This window comes from Ovis aries, chromosome 4 (genome assembly GCF_016772045.2).
Source record: "Ovis aries strain OAR_USU_Benz2616 breed Rambouillet chromosome 4, ARS-UI_Ramb_v3.0, whole genome shotgun sequence".
In the NCBI taxonomy this organism is placed as follows: domain Eukaryota; kingdom Metazoa; phylum Chordata; class Mammalia; order Artiodactyla; family Bovidae; genus Ovis; species Ovis aries.
Genome location: NC_056057.1, coordinates 40,073,831 through 40,091,866, shown reverse-complemented (window position 1 = coordinate 40,091,866; position 18,036 = coordinate 40,073,831). Strand labels below are relative to the sequence as shown.

At 35.8% G+C, this 18,036-nt stretch overlaps 1 protein-coding gene across 22 annotated transcripts in view; it reads right to left on the bottom strand.

Moving 5' to 3' along the window:
• Window positions 1-18,036, bottom strand: part of CACNA2D1 (calcium voltage-gated channel auxiliary subunit alpha2delta 1) — a 540,433-nt gene that overhangs the window by 19,311 nt on the left and 503,086 nt on the right. For all 22 annotated transcript variants that reach the window (XM_060414594.1, XM_027968542.2, XM_027968544.2 and 19 more), the window contains 14 exons: window positions 17,788-17,885; window positions 16,535-16,622; window positions 14,744-14,806; window positions 13,969-14,072; window positions 12,977-13,063; window positions 9,473-9,540; window positions 9,075-9,113; window positions 7,437-7,508; window positions 5,904-6,056; window positions 5,766-5,818; window positions 4,113-4,168; window positions 3,593-3,722; window positions 1,479-1,588; window positions 263-345 (listed from right to left, as the gene is read on the bottom strand). In XM_060414594.1, coding sequence (XP_060270577.1) covers window positions 263-345; window positions 1,479-1,588; window positions 3,593-3,722; window positions 4,113-4,168; window positions 5,766-5,818; window positions 5,904-6,056; window positions 7,437-7,508; window positions 9,075-9,113; window positions 9,473-9,540; window positions 12,977-13,063; window positions 13,969-14,072; window positions 14,744-14,806; window positions 16,535-16,622; window positions 17,788-17,885 — 1,204 coding nt within the window. The remainder of the gene's footprint in view (window positions 1-262; window positions 346-1,478; window positions 1,589-3,592; window positions 3,723-4,112; window positions 4,169-5,765; window positions 5,819-5,903; window positions 6,057-7,436; window positions 7,509-9,074; window positions 9,114-9,472; window positions 9,541-12,976; window positions 13,064-13,968; window positions 14,073-14,743; window positions 14,807-16,534; window positions 16,623-17,787; window positions 17,886-18,036) is intronic.

The window sequence follows — 18,036 nt, the reverse complement described above, 5'->3', positions numbered from 1 at the left end:
TATTAGAAAGCCTTTAAAGTCATTAGATTTATGATCTTGGAACATTAGTAAACTGGCATTGTGTTTGAAAGTACAATTTCTGTGGAAAGGACAGATAGATAGAAGAAGCAACTGTTAAGCTTATGTTAACCATGAAAAAATACTGAAGTGAAAAATCTATATACCAGCAAGTATGTCATGTTAATGAGAAATACTATGGTTAAGACATTATGTTGGAATTAAAGCTGTAATTTGTCCCCTGAAATTCTTTGGACACACTTACCAAAGCATTGTTATCAAAGCAGACATCAGGCCCTTTTCGGTATCTGGGTTGCTTCACCATATCACAAGGATCTGGACCATCAGCTAAAAAGACTTGTTAAGGGATATAAAGGATATAAAGTTACTTGTTCCCCGCCCCCACAGAACTGAAAAAATACAATGCCATATATTTATTTCTCAAAGCAAGCAGGAGAAACCTATGACATTATTCTAGTACCATACACTACTATAGGATTTAAGGAACTAAATGGCCACAAATTTTCTTTTGTTAGCCTAGGGACTGTGTGAAGAAATCAACTTTTTTTCTGTGCTGTACACAGCATGGTTGCTGGCACAAGAAAGCACTCGGTAAATATTTGTAGAATATAAGCGGCTGAAATGTGCAAATGATGCACCTGTAAGATGGAGTCATTCACATAAGACCATAACGGAGCACCTTGGTGCCTCCTATTCAGCAAGATAGAAACAGAAACCAATTCTAGTAATAAACGCCAGTTCCAAACATAACATATGGGAGGACTGTCTTCCCAGAAACAGCAAAAGCCAGAGGCAGTCTACCAAAACTCAGCCTGTAATGCTTGGTGAGTCACTGCACTGTTACTTAGCATATTTGCCCGCAGAAGTAGTTTTAGCATTGCTGCCACTGCAGCTGTAGCGTATGACAGGGCTTACCTTCTCTGAAAGGCTGAATAGTATTCTCTTGTGGGTACAGACCGCATTCAACTCCTTTAATGATGACTGGCTGTTGACAGCTTTCAAGGCACAGCAGACCCTTTTTCCCTTCTGTCCTATACCTGGGCGAGCTGACAGGGAAGACAGTACTCCCTCATCTGGCACCGTGTGGAAGTTTGGGCCAACAAGCCCCAGGGAGCACTGGCAGAAACCCAGCATCCTCCCAACTACCACCAGCCCCAGGCCAGGTATTCCCTGATGCTCTCTAGCCATTTTCAGAGGTCCTTGGGAATCTGCACTGCTCTCTCCACAAAGACTCACTGTGCAAGTAAGAAGCCTCTCGCCTTCTCTGAGTGCACGTGTAGCATCATGAGTCTTGACATCCAAATGAAAGTTTGTGTGAAGGCTCCATGCCGCCTCTGTGAGGTGATCTCAGCACTCTGCGGTATTTTTCTCTTTCTGGGCATGAGCAATGCGATGTGGTTAAAAATGCATGGCTTTAAGATGGAATTTTCATTCCCAACCTCTCCAACGTGAAAGGATACAAGTCTGCTCTGCTTGTATGAGCAACCGTGTGTCACAGGGACAAGTTCCTTTGCTCTCAACCATTATGAATATTAAATTGGTGTTCATAAGTTTTTCTACATGGAAGATTCTGCAGAATACATAAAAGATTAGAGAAAATGTCACTTGAGAAAAAAATAGTTTTCAAAGACTGTTACGTATTAAAAAGAAAGAAAATAAGACTTTAGAAACAAAGCATCACATGCACAAACAGTAAAAACTGAATGAGAATGATTTCTGAAGAGAAGGATTAACATGGACATATTACCTCTCAAATAAATACGAAAAAAATTCCAACAGGAGATGTTTCTTAAGCGACAAACCTCAATGCAAAATAAGTACCACTCTGTTGTTTAGAGTTGTAAGAAATGTTTTATTTTACATGTTTAAGGAAGTGTGGTATTTATCACTGAAAATGTCCCAGAGGTGCCTTATTTTACAGTGAAGGAAACTAGGAGTGTAAAATGACTCAGCATTTGCCCAAGCTCATGATAGGCTGAAGTCTAGATCGGGGTATTAAACAAACTTTCTGTGAAGATAGAAATGCCGTCCACTTTAACCAATATAGTAGACAAATGCTTGCCACAGGATGCTATATTGAGCACCCGAAGTGGTGACTAGTGTTACTGAGGTACGAAACTGTAATATTAATTAGTTGCAATGACTAATGACTAGATAACAGAAATTGCCATCTGTAGCTGGTTACTACTGAATTAGGACAACACAGGTCTAGACAGAATTAAGGGCTTTGAATTCCATGTAGTGTTTTTTTCCCCCACATCTTAAGCTGTTACCTTTCACAATAAAAATGTAGGTCTGTTGTTAAAGAGTAATTGATTTTTCAAGGAAGTGAGGTTTTCTTATTTTCTTAACCTATTTAAGTTGGGACACAAGCATAGAGCAAATCAAAAGTAACCGTGGTTCAACTTATTATACTGGTCTTTACAGTTTAACTTAGCCATTTTTAAAGTATACATTGCTACTCTTGGACATCAATTAATGAAAGACGGAAGACTCTAAACTGATAAATCCACTTAACTTGCCACAGTTCTATTTTCTGAAAGTGAGGTCCTGATATGCTAATCTCTAAACAAGATGGTCTACTTTTTGCTGATTACATGCCTGACTCCACCCCTTTCCTCTCCTCTGCATACCCTCCACCTCCTCCTAGGACATGGAGGTTTAATAAAGTAAGTCATAAAAGCATACTGACTACATCGATTAAAAATTTGTGCTCGTTGCAGTTAACCCCTTCCTGAAAATACTTAAAAAAAAAAAAAAAAGGCCTGTTTTAAACTTCTTTTCCAAATTCCCTAGCGACCAACTGTTCCTGCCCTGTCACCTGCTCAGATTACCTCACCTCCTCATGTTTCCTCTTCTCTCTGTTAACATTTCTTCTAGAATAAGCTGTCCTCAGTTACTAAAAACAAAGTATTCCAACTCTGTGCCTTCCTGCTCTGTTCTCAGGGATACTGTGACACAGATTATCCCTTTCCTCTTAAAACTTCAAAAATCTCCACCCTGCCGTTCGTTCTTTCTCTTGATACAAATAAAATAAAATTTCCCATTTCTTCCAAAAATTTTTCAAAGTGTTTTATGGACAGTGGTGAGCAACACTGATTTTGACTTCAGGAAATATGTTCTTAGTGTTTTCAGTTTCAAATCAAAGATAAGTGAATACAACAACTAAAACAATTTCCTACCCAAGGATATGTCTGTTAACCTGTTTAGTAAGTATAATTCTAATCTTATCAAAATTAATATCATTTCTGAAACTATCTCTACATTAGAAAAAATTTAATATGGATTCTTTTAGACAAAATACAAATTCCTTTATATTCTGCCTAAAAGTGGGTATAATTTTCTTGATTATACAATTACTAAAATCAGTTGAAGGAATTACAACTTATTGAAGTCAGAATTAACGTTAAAAACCTTCAGAGAAACTGAAGATCTGTGATGTTTTCAATGTAAAGTAGTTACTCATCTCTCTCACACTCAAATGACAATCGCTGTTATTTTCTGTAATGATTATAAAAGTGAGTACAATTTCTTACGGAAACAAGACTAGTCCAGAATTGAAGAAACGAATTACCTGGAACAGTTTCCACAATCTAATACACCACTAAATGATTTACTATCGTTATCGAAAAAATATTGAGTTTGTTCAGTAATGCAACTCTGCTTTGACAGAGAGGCCGTAAAGTCATCATCTTCCATCTCAACTGTGGGGAAAACAAAGACCATTATTATGAGGGGTCTCCCAGAGCCTCCATTTCTCAAAGAGCAAAACAAATCAATCAGTATAAGGGCAGGCACCATAATTGGCTAGTTCCTCCATTTGGTATAGTGTCAGCGCCTAAAGGTACCCAATAACTATCATTAGAATAAATCAATTTGAATATATAACAGCTACAAAACAGAAATCAATGTGACCTAGGAATGTTTCTAAGGCATTAGGAAAGTTGTGACAAAAATAATTTCACCTACAAAAGTGTTAAATGGTCGATCTCTCTCTCTCACACACACACTTTCTCTCTCTCTCTGAATTTGAACTCAGCACACCCAAAAAGAAAATTTTAAGTTATTATGATAGCATCTAAGCTATTACATACCTGCCTCAAGAAGTCGTGGAAAGGTCAAACTCAAGAGAAACTGCTGTAGAATAGACCTAAATTTTAAACACAAAAAAACTATTGATAAAAAGCTAGGTGTTTTATTTTATAAATTATATCATAAAAACCAGAGTATTTTTGCATGTACACATAAACATATTTCTTTTTTCATCTTTCTGGAAAAACTGAGAATTTGTAAGCATTTTTATAGAAGTGTTTTTTAAATTATATAAGATATTGTAAATTTCTTTCTGTAAAAGAAGTCATGAAGTCAGTTGTCTTCAGGACCCTGTGAGGGACGCATAAAGTGTGAAGACACCTAATATAAAATCTGAGTGAGGAGAATTGATAACTCTAGGGAGAATGTCATCATTTTAGCGCACAGTTTTGATTTTTATCCTTATTTTAGATATTGAAGCTGTATGGTAGGGAAAAAAACACCACAAAACAAAGAAAAATGACTGTGTACCATGGGTTTATTAACTATTTATTTAAGGCAGCATAAAATAAAATCCATAACGTGGCATTCATTAAATAAAATATACCTATTTAATATAGGACATAAGGCACATTTCAGTTTTACAATAAATGACAATTGAGCCAAATACTGGTAAAAACTCATCTGGAACTGAGTTTAGTTAAAAGTGGGGAGAAGGGAAGGGGAAGTTGAGGAGGAGGGATTTTCTGGCCAGAAAATAGCATAAAAACAATCAAATATTTCAGGATGACTATGAGATGTAGAAAACCTTTGTAAAGCCTATCTAAATAGCATTTTACAACAGAAAGTATCATTTTTCCATTCTTCATAATTTTTAAGAAATCAGATTTTTAATCTAAAATCTTTGCTACTTTAATAAAATGGCATAATCATTTAATTTTAGCTGGGAAAGCCTCAAAATCAAGTGAACATTATATATTAATCTACATGGAACAAAACTTACACAATACAGCAGGGTAATGATACAAAAGAGAAACAGGGAGGAAGGGAGGGAATGGACCCAGACATAACAGGAGGATTAGTTACTTGACTGACCAGACCCAAACAATGACAAATTTGATCGTCCAGACTTTCCACAGTGCCTCAGTAAGCAATTTAAAAGTCTTCTTTTCATTGGTGGCAGGATATAGGTAGAGGGGAAATGGGAGGAAGGGTAGAACCAGTGAAAAGAAAGAATTAGATCCATTTCAGGAATATGATGCCTCTAAAATGAGGCCAGCCTTTGTATGAAGAGTGAAGAAGTAGAAAGAGAAGTCATCATATCATGAATCTGATGGATGAAGATATTTAACATGGGTATTTAAGACAATAACTAGTAAATTTTTGTAGATCAATGTGATGCCTACAATTTAAGGACTGAGTACAATATAAACACAAAATACCAGTGAAAAGAATTTCAACAGATCCATAGATAAAAGAATCCCCTGAAGAGGCAGCAGTTTGCATAAAACTATTTTCACAGAAACAGCTGAATAACTGTAATGGTTTTACACTGATCATTTAAGAAAAGCATACTTATGACTATTAACAATATGTGCTGTAAGAAATAATGTAGTTGCCATAATAATTATCTACATGTCTGCATTTTCATCAAATTATTCCCTATGTTACAACACTTTTTTCTCATTACCAATAAAACTAAAATTTGGACTTACCAGGCAGCAGCAGTGGCCCACCAGCCAATGTGTAATATGTCGGCTATTGATGGCTATAAAACAGGATAAGAGAGTATTACACTAATGCGCACGGAGTGTCCCTCTGACACAATGCGAAGCTGAGTGGATATTACTGACCACGTATGCTGAGCGATGCCCTGCTCCTTGTTTTGGTGCAGCTCCTGGCTCACACACCGACTGATAATCGTAAGACTTGTTATAAGCATAAACTGATATATTAACCAGGTGTCTCATCAAACTTGGATCAATCTCTCCAAAAAACCTTCCAATCTGGTACAGAAAAAAATATTATTTGACTTACATTTGAAACTTTATTAACACTTGAATCAGTACAAAGAAAAGAAATGATGCAAAGAAACTGAAATAAAACCACTGAGGAGCTTAGAAACAAAAGCAAGTAATAAATGAATATCTGACACTTCGAAAGAACTCCCATGAGATTAAGTGTTCTCATTACTGAATGGCTCCCAATGCTATCTGTGTAAGAAATGGACAGTTTACTATGCACTAAGTCACAATCAAATGAGATAAATGGTGAAATTAGAAAAAGAAACTTGCGAGGACTGTGATGAACAGGATTAAGTCCCATCTATAGGGACAACCTAGATAGCATATTCAAAAGCAGAGACATTACTTTGCCAACTAAGGTCCATCTAGTCAAGGCTATGGTTTTTCCAGTGGTCATGTATGGATGTGAGAGTTGGACTGTGGAGAAAGCTGAGTGCCGGAGAATTGATGCTTTTGAAGTGTGGTGTTGGAGAAGACTCTTGAGGGTCCCCTGGACTGCAAGGAGACCCAACCAGTCCATTCTGAAGGAGATCAACCCTGGGATTTCTTCAGAAGGAATGATGCTAAAGCTGAAGCTCCAGTACTTTGGCCACCTCATGTGAAGAGTTGACTCATTGGAAAAGACTGTGATGCTGTGAGGGACTGGGGGCAGGAGAAGGGGACGACAGAGGATGAGATGGCTGGATGGCATCATGGACTCAATGGACGTGAGTCTGAGTGAACTCTGGGAGATGGTGATGGACAGGGAGGCCTGGCATGCTGCGAGTCATGGGGTCGCAAAGAGTCGGACACGACTGAGCGACTGAACTGAACTGAACTGATAGGGACAACCTCGAACTCATCAATTCCAATCCATAAATAATGTCATTTAGGAAAACAATCCAGGACTGAGAGATTTTTTTGTTTGTTTTTTAAAGAGACGCCAGATATATCAATTCAGAAGTGGAATTATTTGGCAATTAATTCTACTTTGTTTAAAATCCTCTATGAACCAAAGAGCCTACATTGACAATTGGCATATTTGGTGTTAGAATCTTCATCTGTTTCAAAGCAGTTTGTATTAAGACTCATATTATCAACAGACTAATATGTGAAAATTTTCTAAATTCCTGAGAAATCAAAAGTAAAAGAGTTCATACCATGTTAAAATCTTTAGCAAATAAGTTTTAACAGAAACAGTACCAGAAAGTAAAACTGACTAACAAGTAAAAGGAAAACTATTTTAAGGATGTATTTTTTTATGGTTTATATTACATTAAACACTTTCGTTATCAATTTTCATAGTGGTTTGGAGAAGTTTCATAATGTTGATCAAGGAAACACACTTTGGAAACTCTACCCCTTCCCACGTTAGGTACATACCTGGTTAGTATAATCATCATGATTTGCCATCAAAAGGAACCCACCATCATCTAGAATAACACAATCCATTACCTATCAAAATAAAAATAGCAGTTAATACATTTTTAAGGAAGGTTAAGTTACATTATGTCTCCATTTTATGTAGATGATTATAACAATAAAAATAGGAGAAAAGCTTAAATAACTATATCTTATCTTGAAGGTATGTGCTCAGGAGATTCTGATGAAATAAGGGTATGCATAGATTGCTATCAAACCATCAGGGCTTGAAATTCCACCACCATCCAGCCATTAAAATTGTCAACTCAGTCTGAATAATACATAAGAACAAATCAGAAAAAATCCTTTTGTCACTCTGTGGTCATCTTAATGAACCAGGAAACTGGATAAATCAAATATTTAATAATGTATAATTTTTAAAAAATTATTATATTTAAACACGTACTTAAGATTTTGACAAGAAAGATATTTTAAAAAATCCATTTGGGGCACTATCCATCACAGACTTAAAAAGAAAAAGCAGCACCATGAGGTTATTTGTAATTGTTTTATATTAAACATATTTGGGTAATTTGGGATGTAAAAGCAAGAATCAAGAGAAAAAAATGCCTTTAAGGAAAAATAATCATATATCCTAAAATGTTCCCAGTTTAAATTATGCTTAAATACATGAATCAATTTAATAGTTTTACCATATGAAATTACAATTAAAAGCATTGTTTTCAGAATTCAGGACATAATACATTCTGTTTTCCTAATATGGAAGAAGCTTGCTAAAACCTTTGCTCTAAAAACAGCTGATACATAGTGTATGTAAAATGAATGTTACAATAATAATTAAAATTACTGGCTTATGGCTTCTCAAGAGTTAGCAGTGATAAAACAATACAAAACTAAACATTTAGACATACATATGAGGACTCAAAGAAAATAGGGGATTTCTTATTGAGTATGAAGAAGTGAAGTGAAGTTGCTCAGTTGTGTCTGACTCTTTGTGACCCCATGGACAGTGGCCTACCATGGTCCGCTGTCCATGGGATTTTCCAGGCAAGAATACTGGAGTGGGTTGCCATTTCCTTCTCCAGGCATAACTTATCTAGTATCATTTGTACGACATCTTAAACTGTAAACAAAAGTTCATATTAGCTTTTTCAATTTCTCAAACAAAAATGGAAGTGATAGAATCCAATCCAGGCAAGTTAAACTTTTTTTATAATTCTAAGGTTCAGTTAAAAGAAACTTTCTCACCACTATAAATACAGCACAAAAATACCCAGATAAAATGCAAAAGATGAGGGAAGACTGCATTGATAATAAGTATGCTTCAGTTAGAAACCATGGTCAGAAACAAAGCTGAAATAAATATATGCAAAAGAATCTAACACAATTGGGTCCACAGAGAATATAGTTCTTATTGATACAGCTTTTAAATGAATATTTTTAAATGTTTCTAAAGTTTAAATTTAGGAATTAAAAGCATATAATTCAAATTCTCATCAGTGAATAAGTTCACAGTTCCATACAATATTATTTTGGTATCTGATGAAGACTTCCTGCATTTTTTTTTTTACCATTAGTCTTAGAAAGAGTAACACAAAAAGTTGTATTTAAAGATTCCATTTTAAAGAGTTTTCTTACATCACTGTTTCTTTTACAGTCACAAACTGGACCCGCACACTGAAAGACAGAAAGTATAATTATCACCTCACATTTTCTTAATAACTGGATTTTAATTATATCATTTAATTATTACCATATTATAATAATTTAGCTAGTATAAAAGGTTAAATGATAGTCTAATGATTAGTTTTACCTTTATAAATTAGAGAATATCAATAAATATTTAAATGGGCATTTTAAATTCTTACATTATAAAATTTTTATTATTGGTTGACTAAACAAAGAAAATCTCTGAAAAAAACAGGAATTCATAATTATGCTTCAGTGTAGTAGCATTAAAAGTTGATTTTGCCACTGTATTTGATTTTTTGAAACTAGTAAATGTAGCATAGGAATTAAAAAAAAAAATATCTTACCGGATCCCTGATTGATGTTTTGGTGAAATTCTCTATCCAGGAATTTACATCAATTTTAATTCCAACAACTGAAAAACCATGAAAAGAAAAATTAACACAAAATTTTTAAGAAATGTAGCCATAATTGTCACTTATCTTCCCTCTCACATTTGAAAATTTCTAAGGAGGCAAATAGTTTACAAATAGCTGTGAAAAGAAGAGAAGCGAAAAGCAAAGGATAAAAGGAAAGATATAAGCATCTGAATGCAGAGTTCCAAAGAATAGCAAGAAGAGATAAGAAAGCCTTCTTCAGTGATCAATACAAAGAAATGAGGAAAAGAACAGAATGGGAAAGACTAGAGATCTTTTCAAGAAAATTAGAGGTATCAAGGGAACATTTCATGCAAAGATAAGCTCGATAAAGGACAGAAATGGTATGACCTAACAGAAGCACAAGATATTAAGAGGTGGCAAGAATACACAGAAGAACTGCACAAAAAATATCTTCATGACCCGGATAATCACGATGGTGTGATCACTCATCTAGAGCCAGACATCTTGGAATGTGAAGTCAAGTGGGCCTTAGAAAGCATCACTACAAACAAAGCTAGTGGAGGTGATGGAATTCCAGTTGAGCTATTTCAAATCCTGAAAGATGATGCTGTGAAAGTGCTGCACTCAATATGCCAGCAAATTTGGAAAACTCAGCAGTGGCCACAGGACTGGAAAAGGCCAGTTTTCATTCCAATCCTAAAGAAAGGCAATGCAAAAGAATGCTCAAACTACCACACAGTTGCACTCATCTCACATGCTAGTAAAGTAATGCTCAAAATTCTCCAAGCCAGGCTTCAGCAGTAAGTGAACCGTGAACTTCCTGATGTACAAGCTGGTTTTAGAAAAGGCAGAGGAACCAGACATCAAATTGCCAACACCCGCTGGATCATGGAAAAAGCAAGAGAGTTTCAGAAAAACATCTATTTCTGCTTTCTTGACTATGCCAGGGCCTTTGACTGTGCGGATCACAATAAACTGTGGAAAATTCTGAAAGAGATGGGCATACCAGACCACCTGAGCCTCTTGAGAAATCTGTATGCAGCTCAGAAAGCAACAGTTAGAACTGGCCATGAAACAACAGACTGGTTCCAAATAGGAAAAGGAGTACGTCAAGGCTCTATATTGTCACCCTGCTTATTTAACTTATATGCAGAGTACATCATGAGAAACGCTGGACTGGAAGAAACACAGGCTGGAATCAAGATTGCCGGGAGAAATATCAATAACCTCAGATATGCACATGACACCACCCTTATGGCAGAAAGTGAAGAGGAAGTAAAAAGCCTCTTGATGAAAGTGAAAGAGGAGAGTGACAAAGTTGGCTTCAAGCTCAACATTCAGAAAACAAAGATCATGGCATCCGGTCCCATCACTTCATGGGAAATAGATGGGGAAACAGTGTCAGACTTTATTTTTTGGGGCTCCAAAATCACTGCAGATGGTGACGGCAGCCATGAAATTAAAAGACGCTTACTCCTTGGAAGAAAACTTACAACCAACCTAGATAGCATATTCAAAAGCAGAGACATTACTTTGCCGACTAAGGTCCGTCTAGTCAAGGCTATGGTTTTTCCTGTGGTCATGTATGGATGTGAGAGTTGGACTGTGAAGAAGGCTGGGTGCTGAAGAATTGATGCTTTTGAACTGTGGTGTTGGAGAAGACTCTTGAGAGTCCCTTGGACTGCAAGGAGATCCAACCAGTCCATTCTGAAGGAGATCAACCCTGGGATTTCTTCTGAGTGGACTCCGGCGGTAGGTGATGGACAGGGAAGCCTGGCGTGCTGCAATTCATGGGGTCGCAAAGAGTAGGACACGACTGAGTGACTGAACTGAACTGAACTGAAGGAGGCAAATGTAAGTTTCTTAAAAAAAAGAATATCCATTTAATTGCAGATACACTGAGAATACTGATTCAAATTCATGTAAAAGGTTACACATTTAATTAGCTAGATATATATTTTGCTAATGATAATTTACGTAATTTATAAAATAGCATTAAATTGAATATAATTTTAAAATTAGAGATATGTTTCTTGATGTTTTCATGAAGAAGTAATATTAATAGCCCTTAAGTGAAGTCGCTCAGTTGTGTCTGACTCTTTGCGACCCCGTGAACTGTAGGCCTACCAGGCTCCCCTGTCCATGGGATTTTCCAGGCAAGGGTACTGGAGTGGGTTGCCATTTCCTTCTCTAGGGGATCTTCCCAACCTAGGGATCGAACCCAGATCTACCTGCATTGTGGGCAGATGCTTTATCATCTGGGCCATTAGGGAAACCTAATGTTTAATAGCTCTTAAGCTATTACATAAACTTCTTTATATTCATAGTTTATTTTCTACAACCTTTCCAATTAATACAATAAGCTTAAAAAATCGATAGTGTCAGGAATAGGTTTATAAATATGAAGTCATTTGCAGGGTGAGCTTGAAGGGGCTTCCCTAACCTAACCAGTGCACGCAGTAGTTGCTGAAGGCATGTTTGCTAAAGTGCGGATAAATGAGCGGTGAGTGGGTAGGAAAGGGCACACGAATGAGATACTGAAAGAGTAAGTAAGGCTAGATGAGTAAATAAGCACCTGCGTGAATGGAGGAAGGAGCGAATGCGTTGGTCACTGCATTAGTGACAGTGAATCTATGTAGTTGAAGCACTGAGGGCTAAAACTGCCCTCAGGAGCAGAAAGGGATCTATCAGCTTTCTCCATCTGGTCTTTCTAAACCCTTTACAGAATTCAAACAACACTGATTTACATAATACTTTTTTTCCTTAACTTTTATTTATCTGTTTACTCTAGCCCACTTCTAACTCCCAGTTTTAAGAACTTCTGCATTTGCTTGACTTAGTTTACCAAAAATTCCATATTCTTTATTCTAAGCTTTTAAAAAAGATCCCTACTTTTTAACAGATATATAATATAGATATGACATAATTTATCTTTCTCACTGATGGAAACAACTTTTTATGTTTAAAATATCATAGACATTTACATCCTTGGCGATATCTACTCTGCTGCATGGCATGTGAGATCTTAGTTTCCCAGCCAGGGATCAGACCCGTGCCCTGTGCAGTGGAAGCGTGAAGTCTTAACCAATGGACTGCCAAGGAATTCCCTCTACTTTTGTATATCTGAAATACTCTATAGGTTAGATTTCTAGAGTGAGACTGCTACATCAGTCAAACATTTAGAATTTTGATATATAGTATAAAATTGACTCCATAAATTTGTGTCAACCGTGTATAAACATAAACACACTTCTTTGAAAATTTTGTCAACTCTTTATAGTATCAGTTTAATTTTATCCCCAATCTCATAGGTAACTGTGACTCATTTTCTTTTTCACACTTGCCTGTCTTTGACTGTATTTTGGTTGAAGCTTATTGATAGCCTTCATGATAAGTACTGCTAGTTGATATTAGAAACAGTAGGTCACATTTAATTTCAGTCCTGTGAATGTGGATAGTATATATACTTACCTGCAGGTTTAAGAAGTTTTCCTTGGATGTAAATTTCTACAGCTTTGCTTACCATAATGCCTGATTCATAAGCACCAGGTCCACTTTCTAAAAGTAGAAAAAAAAGGAAAATAAACTGCTCTAGCTAAATCAAATAATATATTTCTTTATTTCTTTAAATATATATAGGAAAACAGTATTTTGCTTAAATATTCTAGCATGGATAGGTTATCAAGGAGTGGATGGTCTCCTCTTCCCTTTTCTTCCTTTTTGTACCAGGCTAACTGGAGTGTCCATGAATTGGCTGCATTAATTGACTTTGGAACGGGACTTATTAGCTTGGCTGCATCACTCTCACAAGTTAAAGGACGCACACCAAATCTCTGGTTTATGAAACCTGCTAAAATATTGAGGCGGCTGCTGAAGTGAAGCAGAAAGACTGATCTTAGATGCATGAAACTGCTGTAAAAGATACATGTCCCTGGAAAAAACTGAAATTCCCTGAACTTCAGTTTCCCCATTTGTAAAAATGATGGTAATAAGCCCAACCTCTAGAAAGGCTGAAGGATTAAATTAGAAAGTTTTAGGGAAACAACCCAATAGAATATTTTTAAAATACAGTCTAGTAATAATTTGTACAAATATTATGCAGCTGATACTGATTAAAGCAGAGTAAACTGATTAATTACATTTTTAAAAATTCAGTACACATTCTTCAGTGTATTTGCAGTTTGTGAAATTCGGGATCATCTACATCTGTTTTACTGTACCGTGCATGTCTGTAGATATGCTGTATTCACATTACTGGTCGGCTGACTTCCTGCAGATGCATTTTACTTCTTCAGCTAAACGGATACTTCAGTCTTTCCAGTGTCATGCATATGGTTCATAATTAATAATGACTGATCCGAGCAACTATCATAAACTATGTTGTTTGGCAGGAAAGCAGGTAGTAACAATAATTTATTTTAAAAAGGGGAATTGAGATGAATGAATTGTCAAGTAGTACTTACTGTTAAAGTAGGGAGCAGTGAAAACATAGTTATCGTTATCTAGACTTCTTTTATAGAAGCTGTCCTCATATGTTTCTGGGTTTTCTTGCCAATTTTCTCCAGCCCTAAGGAGGAAGTGGCTCATCATTTTTATTCTTTAATCTATTTGATAACTTACTTTTCCATTTGGGGACATCACTAAACTTTACAGATATGTCTGCATCTCTGGTACGTGTACGGAAGTTAGTGGTAATTGATGGTGTAAATGACATTCATTACTAAGCAATAGATCAGCACAGAGTTAAATTAAGGAGCAGAAAAAGCTGACTCCAAGTTTCACTCTGACGTTTACTAGCCAGGTAATTATGGACAAGTCATTTAGTAAGTCAATTAATATTAAAAAGCCTACAGAGCCCACTTTATGGACTCTTCTGAAGATAAACACAGATAAAATCCATACATGAGTGAAAATAATGAAGTGCTATGCAAATATTGCCAATAGTCATATTCATAATAACATTATGTTCATTTAACCAGGTTAGTTATGTCTACAAAGAGAAAAATCTCTTTTAAAACTTCTTAAATTCTGTAATATGGGTGACAAGGGAAAATACAATTGAAGAATCATAGCATGTTTTTCAAGAATGGAGTTTTTTAATAATTAAGTACTTTAAATAAACTCTAATTTAATAGTGATCAGCTTCTCTGAAGAATAGCTTCCTAATAAAGTAATGCACAGGTCCTTGGAGTAGTCCTCTGCAATGTACTAACTTTTACAGATGTTATTTGAACTTACTCTTTCGGATAAACTCTGGTAATCCCACCATCAGTCACAACAAATCGTGCTTTCACTCCCTTGCTGAAACAGAAGAAGGAAAGTTTCGTTCAACTGAGTCTTTGTACGATATTTAGATGGTGGTACAAAGAGAAATAAAATGGGTTCCTAAGACAAAGCTGAAACTCCTGTACTTTGGCCACCTGATGTGAAGAGCTGACTCATTTGAAAAGACCCTGACGCTGGGAAAGATTGAGGGTAGGAGGAGAAGGGGACCACTGAGGATGAGATGATTGGATGGCATCATTGACTCAATGGACATGGGTTTGGGTGGGCTCTGGGAGTTGGTGATGGACAGGGAGGCCTGGCATGCTGTGGTTCATGGGGTCACAAAGAGTCGGACACGACTGAGCGACTGAACTGAACTGAAGACAAAGCAAGCCAAGGTAAATATATCAATAGGTGCACACTACAGTTAAGAAATAGTTAAAGAGAGGATCTTCGAGGAAGACATTTTATAAGAAACAATGATATAGGAACATTTTGAAGACAAAATGGGACTTAACAGAGATGACAGGAAGACACCCCATGTAAAGCAATGAGTACATGTGAGGGGAAGTTAGTGGAGAGTCGCAGCGTTTGGTGCACAAAAGTGTAAGGCACGAGCTGAGAAACAATAGGAAGTAACATTTCAAGTATAAGCTTCTGAAGAATGGTTAGCTCATGTATGATCCTGAAATCCAAGCTGGAGAGCCTGCTTCGCCTTTATCCTGAAATTAGGACTCTGTTTTAAAAGATCATCTGCTGTGATGTCCTAGAAATGGAAAAACATTAGAACCTTGAGAATGAAGAAGAGACGAAAACTTTTTTAGAAAAAAATATTTATCATTTGGTGGTTGATTAGAAATGGAGTGGAGAAGAGAGTGGAACAGAACAATCGTCAGATTTCTCAATTTCTTGACTGGATGTTCTGCTGCTGCTGCTAAGTCGCTTCAGTCGTGTCTGACTCTGTGTGACCCCATAGACGGCAGCCCACCAGGCTCTGCCATCCCTGGGATTCTCCACGCAAGAACACTGGAGTGGGTTGCCATTTCCTTCTCCAATGCATGAAAGTGAAAAGTGAAAGTGCAGTTGCTCAGTCGTGTTGGACTCTTCGCGACTCCACGGACTGCAGGCTACCAGGCTCCTCCACCCATGGGATTTTCCCAGCAAGAGTACTGGAGTGGGTTGCCATTGCCTTCTCCGTGACTGGGTGTAGGGAAGTACTATTGAAACATGTATAATATCATTTAAGAAACGAATCGCCAGTCTAGGTTCAATGCAGGATACAGGATGCTTGGGGCTGGTGCACTGGGATGACCCAGAGAGATGGTATGGGGAGGGAGTGGGAGAGGGGTTCAGGATTGGGAAAACATGTTATACCCGTGGCAGATTTATGTTGAAGTATGGCAAAACCAACACAAAATTGTAAAGTATTAAAAAAATACATAAATTAAAAAAAAAAGAAAGCTAACTGAACATTCACTAGAGATCCTATTTTACCTCAAACACTGAGACACATGCAAGCACATCAGTTTAATTTGGTTATTCACAGTGAGGTGTGTAAATACGTAAAGCTGAGTAATGGCTGATGTTAGCCCCGACACACATCCAATACTAAAAATTCAACAACTGCAAAATGGTTTTCTTGAGAAATCGTTATTAAAGATAATAAACTTTAAATTTATGAGGCCAATTTCCCCCAAATTTCCCAGAGTTGCTAAACTGAAATACAGAATATTTATCTTTTTATTAATAAGAACAAATACTTACATGTTTTTCTGCTTACTCCAGTAATTTTGGACAAGTTCATTTGTAAAGCCTGCATCCAGCAAGACTCTATTAATCAAGTCTGTGTTGCCTAACACAGAAAAAGGAGAGGCTTAATTATATCCACATAGTTTAATTAGGATAATAATGAAACAAATGTATTTTTTAAATTTCCAAAGCAATTTAGAGTGGGTAATATTTCTATGAATTTATAAATGTACCCTTATTAGTTATCTGCATTTTCATGTGTGTTCCTCTTCTTCCCAGTTTTCAGGTTATGGACATAATTAGAACTGGAAAAGCCAATTGTAAATGGGCTAAGTTATTTTCTAAATGTTATCAAAAGATAGGGATTTCAAAGCATCATAATTTCATAGACTTCATTTCAATTCACTCTAGGAAAGGAGACCATTATTTTAATCTATAATATATATAAATCAATGTTGCAAGTAATTTAATAATTTCTTTTATATTTTCATTATGTTCTAAGCCTAAAAATGGTTCTTCCTCTTATTTCCTATGATCTCTGCATTTTCTGCTGATATTACCTTTTAATAACTAGGGTATTTTTAGGAAAAAAAGAATAGTTAAGATTTTGAAATGTTTTAAGAGCCAAGAATCCATAAATCTCTATGAGGTTTCATAGTAAAATGATGCAAATTTATCTAAAAGACAAATAAAATGGTTAAAAACTAACTAGTAAAATTTATCTATTTCAACTTGATTTACTTCATAAAATGGAGAATTATAGATCCATACTTTGTAAGATTAATGTTAACTATGATAAAAATAGAATATCAAGAAGAGAGAAAATTATTAGGTGTTATATCTTTATTTAGTTTTGTGTTTATACTATCAATATTAAAACTCATTATATGAATTGGAGGAGATAAATAACTTGATAAAATTGTGTTGTGTTTTCCGCTACATAGCAAGAACAATGCAATGAAAAAAACCTTCAGAAGATCATTCCAAATTAAATTACTCAAATTTGAGAGGAGTAAAGGTAAGCCTATCTTATTTACAGGTGACCATTTGCAAGTATTTAATACCTGGCTTTGAAAATTAAAGTTTACTTAATAACAGCATGAAATTTCTTTAATATATGCAAAAAATTGAGTCAAATTGTTTCATTTTACCATTAAAAATACAAAAAGTAAATAAACCAGCATAGCAACAAACTGAACTGAACCAAGATTTGACCACTTTGAATATAAACACAGTGAAACTATGATTACATATAAATGCATACTTACATGATGGGTTGTTTGGAGTTTTTCTATCAATAAACTCATTAAAATTTAAAAGAAATTCGGTGTTGTTATCTGATATTTTAAGGTCATTGCAGTAATCTCTGAAAAACATATTTTAGGATATTAGGTGTTAAACTTTAAAAAAATGTTCATAGCAATCATAGGTAGTGGAAACAATTTTTTTATTTTTATTTTTTTAGTTAGTGCATGATTTTGTAAGCTGTTGAATTGTTATCTCCATCTCATCTCTAT